This window comes from Malus domestica, chromosome 10 (genome assembly GCF_042453785.1).
Source record: "Malus domestica chromosome 10, GDT2T_hap1".
Lineage (NCBI taxonomy): Eukaryota > Viridiplantae > Streptophyta > Magnoliopsida > Rosales > Rosaceae > Malus > Malus domestica.
The window spans coordinates 41,552,124-41,567,421 of NC_091670.1; the positions used below are offsets into that span (position 1 = coordinate 41,552,124).

The 15,298-nt window shown below is 39.8% G+C and overlaps 2 protein-coding genes across 3 annotated transcripts; one reads left to right on the forward strand and one right to left on the reverse strand.

The window, feature by feature from the left end:
- The first annotated feature begins 422 nt into the window (after positions 1–422).
- Positions 423–6,064, forward strand: LOC108175327 (uncharacterized). 2 transcript variants are annotated; one of them, XM_029110442.2, is made up of 4 exons: positions 423–679; positions 765–863; positions 981–1,077; positions 2,992–6,064. In XM_029110442.2, the coding sequence occupies exon 4, from the start codon at positions 4,319–4,321 to the stop codon at positions 5,792–5,794; it is 1,476 nt and encodes a 491-aa protein (XP_028966275.2). In that variant the 5' UTR covers positions 423–679; positions 765–863; positions 981–1,077; positions 2,992–4,318; the 3' UTR covers positions 5,795–6,064. The 2 variants fall into 2 exon arrangements, with proteins under 2 accessions (XP_028966275.2, XP_070663015.1); XM_070806914.1 differs by lacking the exon at positions 765–863 and having other exon boundaries at positions 433–679.
- Positions 6,065–10,055: 3,991 nt separating this feature from the next.
- Positions 10,056–12,119, reverse strand: LOC139188731 (uncharacterized). The gene has a single exon (XM_070806420.1). The coding sequence runs from the start codon at positions 12,117–12,119 to the stop codon at positions 10,056–10,058; it is 2,064 nt and encodes a 687-aa protein (XP_070662521.1).
- Between the last annotated feature and the right edge of the window lie 3,179 nt (positions 12,120–15,298).

Genomic DNA, 15,298 nt, shown 5'->3' on the forward strand with positions numbered 1-15,298 from the left:
TAGAACCCATATATGAACCTTCGTTTTTTTTTTTTGTCTAATGGGCTTTGTGAAGTAGGGGTTTTATTTTGTCTTTCCCCTACTTAATTGCTTGATAGAGATCTTTTTTTTTCTTTTTTTTTTTAATTCCTAATCTTAGGAATTTCGAATGGGACTTGACCATCAATTGCACTAATTTTGGTATGGCTTCATTCCGTTTATGCTTCTGAATAATTAATAGGTAAATGACCTATTAATTAGTATTGAGTAAAATAATCTTTGGAAGGATTTTTAAGGACCACGTCACATCCACCCTTTTTTTAATTGGAACTTGATGGCGCCTTGTCCTGTCTTATTGCATTTCTTGTTCTTCTTTTTATTATGGTGTTTTGGACCATTTGACCAAGATATCTTTCCAATCTGACAGCCATTTTCTTTATGTAACTTTTAAAATTTCCAAGTCCAAATAGGACTCGGTTTCAACAAACTCTCTTCCTCTCCACGTGAGGTGCAGATTTCCTTAGTAATCACGCCTCCTCGCAAGATGTCTTCAGCGATTCCTCGTTCTCTTAGCTCTAAAACCTGGTGGTTTTCCTCCAGATGCAGGAAACTATTCCGATATATTTGGGATCCCATGGATTTCGCTATATTTCAAACTTCTATTTGGATTGGGTATCCGTGGATTTCAGAGTAAAAATGGGTAAGGTTTGTTGGAGCTCAAATTCTTTGTTCAAATTTCTTCAATTTTACCACCGTTTCACTTTAAATTGCAAACCCATTTACAGGTCACAAAAGCTTTCACCTTTTCTGCTGCCTTGTTTTCTTGCTCTTGCCATTTTTGTTCGTTCTTCTCTTTGTGGATCAAAAAGCTCACCACTTTGCAGGTGATTCCTTTAAACAGGTTACCCATTTTTATTTTTTTTTCATATTCTGGATCTGTTTATGTATTTGGAGTGAAATAAAGCTCTAACTGTGATGAACTTGTCAATTCTTTCGTGCAGGTGTCCCGGGCAACGGCATCTCTTCGATTGGTTGTTGGACAAACCATTTTGCAGCCCCGAGTTAGTCGAAGACAATTATTGATTCATGGCTCCAAAGGTGAGAGTTTGTACTCTGAAATTTGTAGTCACACACTCATAATATCTGCCATATTTTGAATGAGTTATGATGTACTTGTGTGTGATTATCACTCTGGTATTTCTGTTTCCACAAAGAGATTTTACTTGACTGGCCTTGACAATGGCATTTGGACACCCTTTTTGTGTTCCCATTCTTGCCATATTTTCTCTTTAACATTTGTACAATATGATGCTTTTTCCCAAAAAAAATCTTTCTGTAGTTTTGATTTGTCTACCAAGTCTTTTTGGTATTTAATACAAAGGTTACCATGTGAATGGGTTTTCCAAATAATTTGGGAAATTTGGCAGTAAGCTTTTCCCTCTCTGTAAATTTGGGATGGCAAGTGTTTAATATAAAGGCTTTGAACCCTTTTTTTTTATCTTCTCGTGGCAAAGAAGGCTTTGAACCCTCTTTTAAATGTTTATGGCAGAGAAGCAGGTGAAAACTTTGACAAATCTTTGTCCCATCTTCACGTGACAAAGAGGGTTGCTTGTCTATTTAAAGATTGGGAAATTTTCCCTTTCTTTCCTTGTCTTGTAGTATTTCAATGTCTCTCTTTTTTTTTTGGTCAAAGCTTTGACACAATGTTTAATCAAAACTTTGACACAATTGTAGTATTTCAAGGCTTTGAACCTTTTCCTTTTTGTCCTAATTTAGAAACTTTGAAATTTTGACCCTTTTAAACATCTTCACGTTTCCTTCCTCCTTTTTTATTTGTCTTTGTCAAGAATTGTGTTGAAAACTTTTCTTCTTGTGGAATTGGACCAAGCATGAGTCGGTCAGGGGGAGCAAAAGTTGTATTTTTCTTCTTTTCCCTTGTTTATTTGTCCATAAATGCATCTGTTTTGGACCGCAAAGGATGAGTTTCTTCTGGCTTTATGCAACACAGCATTTGCCAAACCCATCTATTTCAAGTCGCATAATGTACAGACAGCAGGTATAGGTTACTTAGACTTTGATTGGAACTTCACGGGGTGGTCTAGGCCACCCTGAAGAAATTCATGGGATTCTTGGAAATTATCTCTGCTGCTTGTTGGTGGGGAATTGGTAGATCGTTCAGAGTCTCTACCTCTATCTGTTTGGTGCAGGAAAATACCAGACAAGGAGACAAAGGCCTTATATGCCTTCGCTTGTTTCCCTTTCCTCATTTTTTGTTTCTCTACTGCTTTTCAGTTTTGTGTTTGCTGCTACAATGCTTTTTTTTTATTTGCTGTGGTCTCTGCTCTTATTTTGTTCTTTCTGCAACATAACAAGAGAAAAATAATAATTTAAATAGAACTTGTTTCATACCTGGTGATGAATGTTCTTCTTTAAATCTTGACTTGAAAGCATGAAATGGTTGAATAGCTTGCTCTCTTTCCTGGCAGCACCTTGTTGCTTTTGGTATTTTCTCTAAAAGTTGCTCTTATTTTCGGCAGAGTTTCCCCTCTTTTTTCTGTCTCTTTTTTTGTTGTTGCAGCTGATGCCCATTTATAGGCATCTTAGGAGGGTTCTAGAGCTTGTTACGTGGGGAGAAGATGGAGGGCATGACTTCCTGCCACTCTCTCTTAACCCCTCTTAACTGACCCCACGTTTTTTTGTTGCAAGACAGGAGGAACCTGTTTATTACTTCCCCCTTTTGTAGGAAATTTTTCCTTATTATTTTTTATTTATTTATTTATGGATATTTGGTTTGTATGTAAAGCCCATTCTTATCTTTTGGGCTGGTTTACATCTTTGTTTTGCCTTATAGCCTGACCCAATTTGTATGGACTCTATTTTTTTTTTATGTTGTATATTTTTGTTGTTCAACAGATTGCCCCCTCAAGCCTTATGTGTGAAATTTGTTTTGAGCGTATAAGGCTTAATATGACCATGTCGAATACTGAGCTTCTGACCAACCTTAAATTTCAGGGAATGAATGTAGATGGCCAAATTTGTACCCAGCGAGCTGTTGACAAGGCCGGGAAAGAGTTTGCCACGGGTCTAGGATACAGGCGTTCTTCTCCGTTGGCTTCACTTAACTACAACTTTTCTTTCAGTGATCCTCCCACTTGGTTTCTTCCTTCCAAAGTGAGCTCTGGTCATCTTGATTTTATTCCGGAAGATGGTGCTATCAAGGTTGGCCCGCATCAAGGCGATTTATTTCAGGCTTATACTCTGATGAAAGTGAACAATGAGGCTGATGGAGACACCAAGTTTAAAGTTGATACTAATTTTTTTCCGCTCTTACACAAAATGATCCGAGAGAAGACAGATTGGGGTTTGAGTGTCAAGGTCACAGGTTGTGCTACTTTTCAGGTTGGTGTGCTGGAGTGGACAGAGACTACTTTACGAACTTATGAGAATGTGCTGCGTCAAGCAGATATTTATGGTGCTGTGGCAATGTCCCGTTATCCTTACAAATACTCATCTAATGTATGGAAAGCTTTTTGTGAGCTATGGGGGCCTTTAACCAACACCTTCCACCAGGGAAATGGGGAAATGAGTATTTCATTATATGACTTGAAGGTGATAGGTGGTTTACCAATTCTCGGTGCTCCTTATGAAGAGTTTATTCCTCCAAATGATGACCTGTGCAAGAAAGAAGCTTACCCGTCTACTCTTCCTGAACTTTTGAGAATTCATTCCCATTTGTGCAAATTTTATGCGCAGAAACATATATTTTGGAATCAATGGTTGGACCATTTTTATCGAGGAAAAATAGTTTATGCGGGCTATGGTGAAAAAAATCAGCGGATGTCCCCGAATGAGCAAAAGATCTTTAAAGCCCGAGGAATTTTGCTGGAAGTCACAAAAGAAGGGGCCTTGGCTGCATTTTTGGTATTCTGGCTTTGTAGATTTGTTTTGCCATTAAAGGGCGGTAAAGTGAGACCCGAGACTTTTCCTATGGCTTGTTTAATGGCGCAGGGCTCTAAAGTCTCTCTTGCGCCAACTGTTCTTGGCTATATTTATCGTGGCCTTGGGGATATCGTTTCTTGTCCGAGGGGACCTGGATTCACATATATTTCCATGCCAGTTCACTATATTGTCGGTTGGTTAGGGGAGCATTTTCCATACTTATACCGTTCTCGTCCTGACAGCGATTTTCCTAAGGGTTATCCTCAATTAGCGAGATATGCGGGTGTTGAACCCAGGGAGGTTAATATATCTCAAGCCAGGTTTATTTTTCGGAGTGACAAATATGTTATTTATCGTCCAACCGTTTTTGTGGAAGAGAAAGGTTGTTCTTTGATGGATAATGAAGACCTTATCTGATGATTATTTTGAATTTTTGGTCCGTGTTCGCACTGCAAAGCTTCCTGTCAGAATTGGTGAACACCTTTGGCTAGAACCATATTTTCCTAACAGATTTGCTCGTCAATTTGGCTTTGATCAAGGAGTTCCAACGAACAATTTAGCATTTGGTGTTTCTAGTAGACAAAATTGCAGTGTTGAGGCTATGTTCGAAGCGCAGACGGTGCTTCTTAAAAGGAACACCGGATCTCTTTTTTATGTTCCATGTTCAACACATCAAGGGATCTGTACCTATTGGTATTGCAAGTGGTGGAGGACTTCTTGTGTAACATATCTTGGGATTTCTTTGGCTGATATTTATGCTATCTTCAATAAGCGTCCTCTTAATAAAAAGACAGTTTTTAGTGTGTCAGTTCTGAGAGACATAACTCCCGGTTTGAGAAAAGAGTTTTTGCTTTCTGAGGTGGGATTTGATAAGTCTCCTGGCTTGCAAGCAGTTGGTCAGAGTTCTAGCCTTTCTAAAAATAAGAATACAATGGCTGACCAGGAATGCAAGGTTATCTCGGAGTCTTCTTCACCAGGATCTTCTTTAGGGAGTAGCCATGATGTGAATTTTAAGCGTGCTCGTTATGAGAATCCTGATGGTCCTGGTGGTGTGGATATTGAAACTGTAACTGCTGCAGATAATTTTACTCCAGAAATTATCCCTGGAAACTTAAGTACATCTGTGAAGGTAACGAACCAGCCTTGTAGGGGAAAGTCAGCTGCCTATGTGTCAAATGAAGTTGCACCATCATCCTTGCAAGAAGTGACGGCATCCATCCATGCTTTGTTCGGCTCGGAGGTGAGCAATTTTAGGCAAGGATATATTATTGGTGAAGTAGAGAATATTTTTGTCAAGCTTTCCTCTTGCAACTCACCTACAGAAATTCTTGGCTGCCATGAGGAAGTGAATTTGGTGCTTGATGTTTTGGTTCCCATCATTAACATTTTGGAATCTGGTCGAACAGAGCTTGAGTGGTTTGTCAAAACCGTTCGCCATATTTTTGCATGTGCTTCACAAATTTCTGATAATGCCAAGATTATTGATCAAGGTAATCATATTCGCGATTTGCTTCGTCGTCATGATGAGTGTTTGTCAACTAAGAAGGCCTTCGAGTCCGAGTTAAACAAATCCATTCAGGAACTTAAGAAAATTGAAGCTGAGGAACTGCCTGTTAAAGAAGCAGAGGAGATCGCTCGTGTTCTTCGCCAGCAATATGATTCTGGAAAACATGCTGTCAAACGTCGAGTGAGTGATCTTAAAGCTTCTATTGAGCGACAAAAGAAATTGGATGTGGAGCTTCGTCAGTTTCGAGCTGATACGAATGAAGGGCTTCTCTCGGATGTTGAGCGTGTTGAGGCTTTGAACAAATCTGCAGAAGAAGGAATTTTGAATTCAATCGCTTCCCTTCTCCACTTTTGCAGCAAACCGGAGTAGGCTTTAAGTTGTTTTTCCTTCTGTTTTGCATTTCTGCAATTTGGGATATTTAAGTTTAGCTTTTCCTTTCTCTCTTTTTTTAGCAGACTTTCGGACCAATTTTGACTGATAATAATGGGTTTATTGCGCCCAGTATGTTTGAGATTTGTCACATGCTTTGATTGCTCATCCTCCGTGTTCAACTTCTGGATGTTTATCACATTTATATATAGAAGAGGAAACCATATTAAGCTCTCCATATATTTCTGATGAGATAAAGCATTCTTTGTATCTTTTGGTTCGAACTTTCTTTTTGAGTTTTAGGCTATTTTTCTCTTCTTATTAGCAGAGAAACAATCTTGGAAGTTTGGCATGAAGGATAGTTGCCGCTGCTACTGCTTGAGACTTAGTGAAGTTTGGAACAAATGATAACTGCAGCTGCCACTACCTGTGACTTGGAGATGCAACGAAGATTGCTACCCCTCCTGTTTGGTTTCAACCTATTCTAGAGGTTTTGATCCTATTTCTGCCGAGAAAAAGGAGGAATAGAGATTCCCTGGAAGCTTGGTTGATGAAGAAGATAGTTAATCCTCCTAATTTTTTTGAATCGGTGGAACTGGGAATTGGTGAAAAATCCCACCGTTTGCTTTGCTTTGGGGAGTCGGAAAGCAAAGCTTTTTTTTTTTCTTATTCCAGAAGCTGAAACATAATGATAAAGGAACCATAAACATATTTTTTTATGCCTTTGCCATGTACCTTTTTCTGCTAATTTTTCCATCTTTTCGTAACCAAGCATGCATGATAATTATTGCCTTCAATGCATTGGACTCATCCCCTTTTTTATCACTCTACGTAAGTGAAAATCACTTTATGCTTTGTCCTTAAACTTTTGCTTGAGAAAAGTTCAAATGAATTCTTAGCATATGACTATTTGAACAAATGCTTTTGCCATTCTCAATTTAAAATCGTTTTTAGTGGCTTTTGGCCTTGATAATTATTGAAAAATGCTAGCACATGGCAGTTCAAATAATTGCTAATTTCATGGAAAAAATATAATTTTTGATGAATTATGGCTGCATCTAATTTTGGGAATCAGATTGCCTACGTACCCTGTGAAGGGATCAAGCCAAACGTAGTTCATCCCTTGTTTTCGGGAAGATTTTTTTTTACGGCTGTATCTAGTAATAAAGCTAGACTACCTACGTACCCCATGAAGGGATCAAGCCGAACGTAGTTCACCCCTTGTTTTCGGGATTTGATTTTGATTTTGACTTTTTTATGACTTCACCCATTTTTAATGATAGGCTGCCTACGTACCCCTTTTTGAGGGATCAAGTCATACGTAGTTCAGAGGAAAGGATTTTATCTTGACTTGCTTCATCTGTACTTGTTTCCCTCTCGGAGTTCGTTAGGCACTGTTTATGCGTAGAACTTCTTCATGAGCTTTCCGTTGACACATGGGTATATGCATTTCCCATTGGCGTTAGAGAGTTCGTAGGCACCTTTTGTGAAGACTTTTGTAACAACATACGGTCCTTCCCATTTGGCTTCAAATTTTCCTTGCATCTTTCTGGTGATGATGACGGGTCTTCGGACGGTTAAGACTAAATCTCCAACAGAGAACGATCTAAACTTAACCTTTTTGTTGAATGCACCTGCCACTTGAGCTTGATAGATTTCAAGTCTTTGTTGCACTGCAAGTCGTTTTTCATCAAGTGCTTCAAGTTCCGCTAGCCTGATTTTTACATTTTCCTCAGGATTTGTCAGCTGTGTGGCTACTCTTAAGGAAGGTAGTTGAATTTCCAAGGGTAGCACAGCTTCTGATCCATACACCAGACTATATGGAGTACATTGGGTGGATGTACGGACGGTGGTCCTATAGGCCCATAATGCTTCGGGAAGGCGTTCGTGCCAATCTCTTTTGTTCTTTGCCACCATCTTTTTTAGGATGTTGCACAACACTTTGTTGAAAGCCTCTGCTTGACCGTTGGCGGTTGGGTTGTAACTTGCGGAGAAGGCTTGTTGAATGTTGTACTTTTTGCAAAGATTATCCATGGCCCTACACTTGAAGTAGAGGGCGTTGTCTGAGATTATTTTGGACGGGACTCCGTAACGATAGATTATGTTTTTCTTTATGAATTTTGCAACATCTTCCGCTTTCACTTCTTTCAACGGTATTGCCTCAGCCCACTTTGAGAAATAATCCGTGCCTGCTAGGATGTACTGATGTTGGAGAGACGATTTTGGGCTTATCATGCCTATCACATCTAAGCCCCATGCATTGAATGGCCAAGACAAGATGGTCGGATGGAGGGGTAATGGATTTTGGTGTTTGAAGTCTCCATGTATTTGACATGCCTGACATGACTTCACATGTTTCATCGCATCTTGAACCATTGTAGGCCAGTAATACCCAAGTCTTTTCAATTGAGCTGCAAGCTTAGGTCCAGATTGATGGGCTCCGCAAATACCGGCATGAGTTTCAGAGAGAGCATAGGTCGCTTCTTCTTTTGATAAACACCTTAGCAATATTCCGTCAAATGATCTTTTGTATAATGTGTCATTCATATACACAAATCGGTTGGCCCTTCTTCGTACATCAACTCTTCCTCTGGGATCAGTTGGTAGTTTTCCATTTTGAAGATAGTCAATCAAAGATTGCCGCCAATTTGAACATTCATCTACTTCCAAGACTGTAACCGCATTGACTTCATGGTTTTCTTCAATCCGCTCTAGTGTTGAAGGAAGTAAATGTCGTTCTCCCACTGTAATTTTAACTTCTCGTTCCTCAGGGAGAGTTAAAGATGCCGCTAGTTTTGCCAATGCATCGGCTTTGTTATTTTCAGACCTTGGAATGTGAGCAATGTTGATTTCTTGGAATTGTGACACCAAGTGTTTTGCTCTTTTATGATACAAGGTTAGATTTTCATTTTTCACAACATATTGACCATTCATTTGCTTGATGATTAGTTGTGAATCACCATAAGCTTGAAGGCAATCAACACGTAGTTCGAGTGCAATTTCAAGTCCAATGATAAGTGCCTCGTATTCTGCCACATTGTTTGAACATAACTCTATGAGCGAAAATGAATACGGGATTAGGTCTCCACATGGTGTAATGAAAACAATACCTGCCCCCGCGCCTTTTTTCCTTGCCGCTCCGTCAAAGTAAAGTTGCCATTGAGAAACATATGTCGAGAATACTTCTTCATCCGGCAAATCGCTTGGTAACTCCATGTTGTCGGGAATAGGATGAGCTGCTAAGAAATCAGCTAGTGCTTGTCCCTTTATAGCTTTTTGAGAGACATACTTGATTTCAAATTCCGATAGTAGCAAAGACCATTTTGCAAGACGACCGGATGGCACTGGTTTTGACATCAAGTATCTAAGCGGGTCCGCTTTAGATATCAAAGTAATGCTGTGTGACAATAAATAATGTCGTAGTTTTTGTACAGCGAAAACTAAAGCCAAGCAAACCTTCTCAATAGGGGTGTAATTTTGCTCTGCCCCTACAAGCGTTCGACTTAAATAGTAGAGCGCATTTTCTTTTCCTTCTTCATTGTTTTGAGCAAGCATTGCCCCCAGTGAGCGTTCAAGTGCTGCGATATACAAAATTAAAGGTTTCCCTTTGATTGGAGCCATTAATACTGGAGGTTTCAAAAGATATTCTTTAATGCTACTGAGAGCGTTTTGACACGTGTCATCCCACACGAAAGGCACATTCTTTTTCATCAGCCTTGTGAATGGTTGACATCTCCCAGATAAGTTTGAGATGAATCTCCTGATGTACGCCAATCTTCCTTGTAGTCCTCGTAGCTCTCGCAGGTTTCGATGAGGAGGCATTTCCATGATTGCCTTAATTTTTGAAGGGTCGACTTCAATTCCCCGGTACCTTACCACAAAGCCAAGAAATTTTCCAGATGCCATTCCAAATACGCATTTCAAAGGATTCATCTTTAATTGATGTTTTCGGAGTCTGTCAAAGACTTTTTTCAAGTCGTTCAAATGACGTTCCCTTTTTCTTGTTTTAACGACAAGATCGTCCACATAACATTCGATGGTACTATGCAACATGTCACTGAAAATAATTGTCATGGCTCTTTGGTATGTGGCCCCTGCATTTTTTAGTCCAAACGGCATTACAGTGTAGCAGTAGATTCCTTTCGGAGTGCGGAATGCTGTAAGTTCTTCATCTTCAGGTGCCATTTTAATTTGATTGTATCCTGAAAATCCATCCATGAAAGATAGAGCCTCAAAACCAGTTGTGGCGTCTACCAATAATTCAGTTTATTGGAAGTGGGAACTCATCTTTTGGACATGCATCATTAAGGTCTCTGAAATCTATGCAGACACGAATTTGTCCATTTTTCTTCTTTACCGGTACAATACTGGCGAGCCACGTAGGATACCGTACTTCCCTGATAAACCCAACATTTATCAGTTTGTCAATTTCAGCCTTAATTTGTACTTCAAGCTCAGGTCGAAAACGTCGAGGTGCCTGTTTAACATAACGCCTTTCTTTTGATACAGCCAGCTTATGAACTGCCACCTTAGTGTCTAAACCAGGCATATCTTGATAGCCCCATGCAAACACATCTCGGTAATCTTGGAGAAGACTTTTGTAATCTTCTAATTCTTCGAGTGTTAGTAGGGCACTTACAAATACAGGCTTTGGCTCGTCATCTGTTCCGAGATTGATTTCTCGGAGTTCATCCACAGTGGCTTGCCCCCCGTCTTCTATTTGAGCTGGTGCTGGTTGAACGTTGTTAATAAACTCGGTTGAGTTATCACCATTCTCATCTTTTTCATCTTCAATGGTGACACAGTTTACTTGAGCAACATTGTGAACCTCCTCTTCTGTGCTTGATTCCTCATCCATTTCATAAGCTTCACTTAGAAGTGGCGGTGCATTGTTGTGAGTTCTGAAGCTTGCGCAAACACGATTTTGCCCATTTTTCTTTTTGACAAAAAAGCAGGTGGGAAATTGCCTAACAAGCTTAATTGGCTCGTTATCAGACTCCTTGCTTCTTTCTTTGCTACCGATCATGCTAACTTGAACAACATCTTGTTCCTCTTCTGCATCATTATTTTTATCTTGGTTTATCTTCACTTTTTGGCTTTTGACTCTCCACTTTTTGCTTTTATGAGATTTCTTAGGCTGAGAGTTGGCGATTTTACCAAGTCGTTGGAAGACTGAGACTCGAGGTGGCTTGCTATTGGACTCTTCTTCAGTTAACATTGCTTTCTCGAGATTAGTAAAGCCTTCAAACTCATGATTCTTGGTTTCCGAGACAAATGCTTTGAGCATTCCATTTCCTTGGTGCACTGTGACATTGATAGCGCTCTTAGCTTTATGCCTTTTCGCTTTTATCTTTAATGGAATTTTTGACGAGGACTCATTTCTTTTGAACGAAACAATGCGACCATGTCGACCATCATTCCTTTGTAAATTTGTTGAGACTATCAAATTGCTTCCAGGAATTGATTGGTTAATTCTGCGTAAAGGCTTCGTGTAGCTGGTCACGAGTGCTTCAAATGCATTTTGGATTTGCTCTATTGCTTTCTTTTCAGGTTCTCCTTGATCTTTTAATGAACGGTTGAGAACCACTTTTCGAGACTTTGGAGTTTTAAAACTCGCAATTTTGACCAGCCTTGACGGCTTTACCTTTTCCACATCTGGTAATTGAGATTCCTTCTGCACTACTTCATCTTTTGTTGGTTGTGAAAAAGTGACCTTTGTCTGTTTGTAGAATTTTGCATCTGCATAATTCACTTCTTCACCCTTAAATGGGTCGGTGTCCGCTAGAACTGTCTTGACTTCGCCATTTATCAAAAACTTGAAGCATTGATGGAGTGTAGAAGGAACAACACCATATGTATGAAGCCACGGACGCCCTAATAAAACATTGTAAGATGTGTTAGCATCGATTACATGGAAAAGGGCGTCGGAGTATAACTCTCCTATCTCCATTTGTAAGGCTATTGTTCCCATTGCTTTTTGTCCCACTTGATTGAAGCCTTGAATAGTTAACATTGATGGTGTTAGTTGACAAACATTAATCCCCAAAGCTCGAAGTGTTCGAAGAGGAAGCAGATTCACTGCTGATCCACAATCAAGCAAGATTCGATTTATCGATGTATCTCCCACTAATCCACTGACGTACAAAGGTCGATTATGATACTCGTCTCCAAGTATAAGGTCATTTTCATCAAATGTGATACTTGCGAGGCAGCAAGCGCAATACTTTGGTGACGTTGTATCTACTTCTGCAAATTTGAAGTTTGTTTCAAATACTTCAGGATTTGTCAAAGCCGTAATGAGTGCTTCTCTAAGCTCCTTTGACATTTTTAGAGCATCGTACACACTAAGAAGAGATGGAATGCGCTTAAGATGGTCGACGATGTCATATTTTCCATCTTGGGATTGTAATACATTTTTTGCATGTCTCTTAGAGGTACCTGCTTTTGTGTTTGAGACCGAAATTTCTACCGCAGGCTCTACAGTAGTAATGACTGGAACTTGTCTTGCACTTGATTGATCAGAATGTTTGACTGAATCAACTACTTATTTTCCTTCTTTCTTGTCCGCAGACGGGATCCTTTGGCCAGAGCGCAGAGTTATTTCATCTACCTCATCATCGTTGTAGATTTCACATGAGGTTGTGCGACAATTTCCAATTTCTTCCTCGCCTCCCTTACTCTTAAAAAGTTTTGAAGGGAAGTAGTCTCCAAGGGTTATTGGTGCTCTGAAAGGCTGCTTATACTCATCATCTTGAAAGACTTTAGGCTTTCTTTGAGTATTCTTCTTCTTTTTCTTTCCATCCTTTGAGGGTGGTTCATTCCATAATTTTCCTTTTGATCGCTTTGTGGAAGAAAGACGTTTAGCAATTTTTTTCACTTTCTTTTCATTGACGGTTTGCCATTCGTCTTCGGATTCAAGTGATGACGAATCCTCCCAAACATCAAAACTTGGTGCCGTCATGAGCTCATATAGAGTTGGAATTTTTGGATTTCCAGAACGAGGCATACCAGGATAAGCATAGACAACTGTGGTTTCATTATCGACATGGAATCTTACAGGGATTGCCCCTTCTGGTAATGGAGCGGAAGGTGTTGACTTTCCTTCGATCATATTGGACGTTGCCGTCTGATGTTTCGAGGATGAATCCACCTCGATCTCATGCTTGTTGATTTTTTTCCTGAATTATATCCTTAAGGATATAACAGTCCTCTATCGTATGGCTGATGAGTCGATGATATCGACAATACTTTGGATCATCGGTCTTGTTTACTTCAGCGGGACGCTTCGGTTCAGGAAGCGTGATCATCTTTGCTGCAAGAAGTTCATCGAAGATAGTTCCAACATCTTCATCATCAAAACTATATTTAACTTCTTTTCTTTCTTTAAGCGAAAGCCTCCTCGTCCCCTTGGTTTCTTCTTTTCTTTTTACATTGTCACTTTTCTTGTCTACTTTGACAAATGTCGCCATAGAATCTCCTTTCTTCGACATTCTTTTGTTATCCCCCTTCTTGATGTCAGACTTCTTTTCTAAGTCTTGAATCATCTTTCCAATCACATTTTTTCGAGACATCTGCTTCTCCACATTGCTTGCTTTGGATACCAACTTGTCGAAAGTTCGAGGCTCCGCAATTCCTACAAATGTTGCAATCTCAGGGATGAGGTTATTGTAACATATTTGTACTGCCGAAAATTCAGAAATCTTTTCCATGCATTGTAGGTTAAGGCTCCTCCATCTTGTGATGAATTCGCTCGCGTTTTCTCCAAGCCTTTGTGTTGTTTGAGCTAAATCCATTAACGTGACCTTCTTCTTTGAACTGACGAATTGAGCTAGAAAAGCTCTTTGCATATCATCCCATGTTATAATAGATCCGGGCTCTAACTGAGTGTACCATGTGAAAGCAGACCCTTTTAGTGACTGAACAAATTGCCGAACCAATAAGGGATCTGACTGCGATGTCTCCCCACAAGCTGAGTAAAAATGAGCTAAGTGTTCTTGAGGAGAACCACTTAAACCATCAAACTTATCAAAGCTCGGTTTTTGATACCCTTGGGGAAATGGCACTGTGTCATAGTGAGCTGGATAAGGCTTCCGGTATCCAAGAATTGGTGTTGTTAAAGACATTTGAAATTCACGAATCTTTTCAGCGAAAATTGCATTGATATCTTGATGCGTAATTTGGCTACCAGAACTTTCTCCTTCTGTTTCTTTCCTTGCTCTTTCTCCAGCATTATTTATGCTAGCTTGAGCGGCTAACTGAGCTGCTAAAGTTGCAATTTCAGCTTCCTTATCAGCTACCAAAGTTGCCATTTGTGCTTCTTTTTCTGCTAGTTTTCGTTGCATTTCTAGCAGTTGTTCTTCTATATTTGATGCACCAGTCATCAGAACTTGCATGTTCTCAGATTCGACATCTTCATTTATCTCCAACCTTTGGAATTGAGTCATTACTCTAGGAATCTCTTCTTGGAAAAAATATTTGTTTCCTCCAAGAATATCTCCAAGGGAAGATGAACTCTCGGGAGAATGGTTTACCAATACTCGGGCCCTTGCACGTGTGATAGGCCCCTCGAATTGAATGTTGTTACCCTCCTCGACAACTTCATAGGCCTTGGCCTTTTGTTGAACATTTCCAGACACTACTGGCAAGATTTCTTCATTTTCCTCGACGGAGGTCATCATGACCAACTCCGTTTTAGGTAAAGTGATTGGGATTGTTCCAATCATGATTTGAGTAATGACGGGAACCTTGGTAAGTGGTGATGATGTCACTTTGACAATCTTGCGTCGAGGGACCTTGGTGTCCTTAGATGAAATAGCTCCAAGAAGCTCCCTTGAGATGATTTCAATATCTTCAAGTACACACTCCTTAGCGATCTTCTTCCTAAGAGCTCGTGCTGCTCTTTTCCTTGCGTTCCTTAGGGCGTTCTTGGACGGGCATTTTTTCGGTCCAACCTTGATGACTTTTACAGCCGCCTTGTTTGTCTTTGTTGCTACCTTAGCCTTCACCATGTTGCAGCTAGTTGGTGCTTCATTGATGGTGAATGAGATTCGACGACCAGCACGTCCTCCATGTCCAAGTTTGAATGCAGCAGAGAGTTCATGGAAGTAAACAGTAACTTGTGGTGCCATGCTTCCTTTTTCTGCAAAAAAAAAGAAAATACATAGCACATTAATTATCTTTAAAAATTAGAGATGAAAGGGAAAATGAGTCCCACTGGGCGTGCCAAAAATTATGTTGAGCAAAAATTGTACATAATATGTAAACAAATAATTCACTCGACACAATTTCACCCTCGTTCATTTTTCGAAGAGGGTTTTATTAATTCGAGTTCGACCCATTCTAGGCTACACGCCTATTAATTACAATCTTTCTTTTGGGAAAGAAATACCCTTTGATTCCAATTTGAATAAAAATGTAACTTGAGGAATTTGATGTTTTGTTTGATTTTGTGACTGCACCTAGGTCGAACCCTAGATTGCCTACGTACCCTCTTGAGGGATCAAG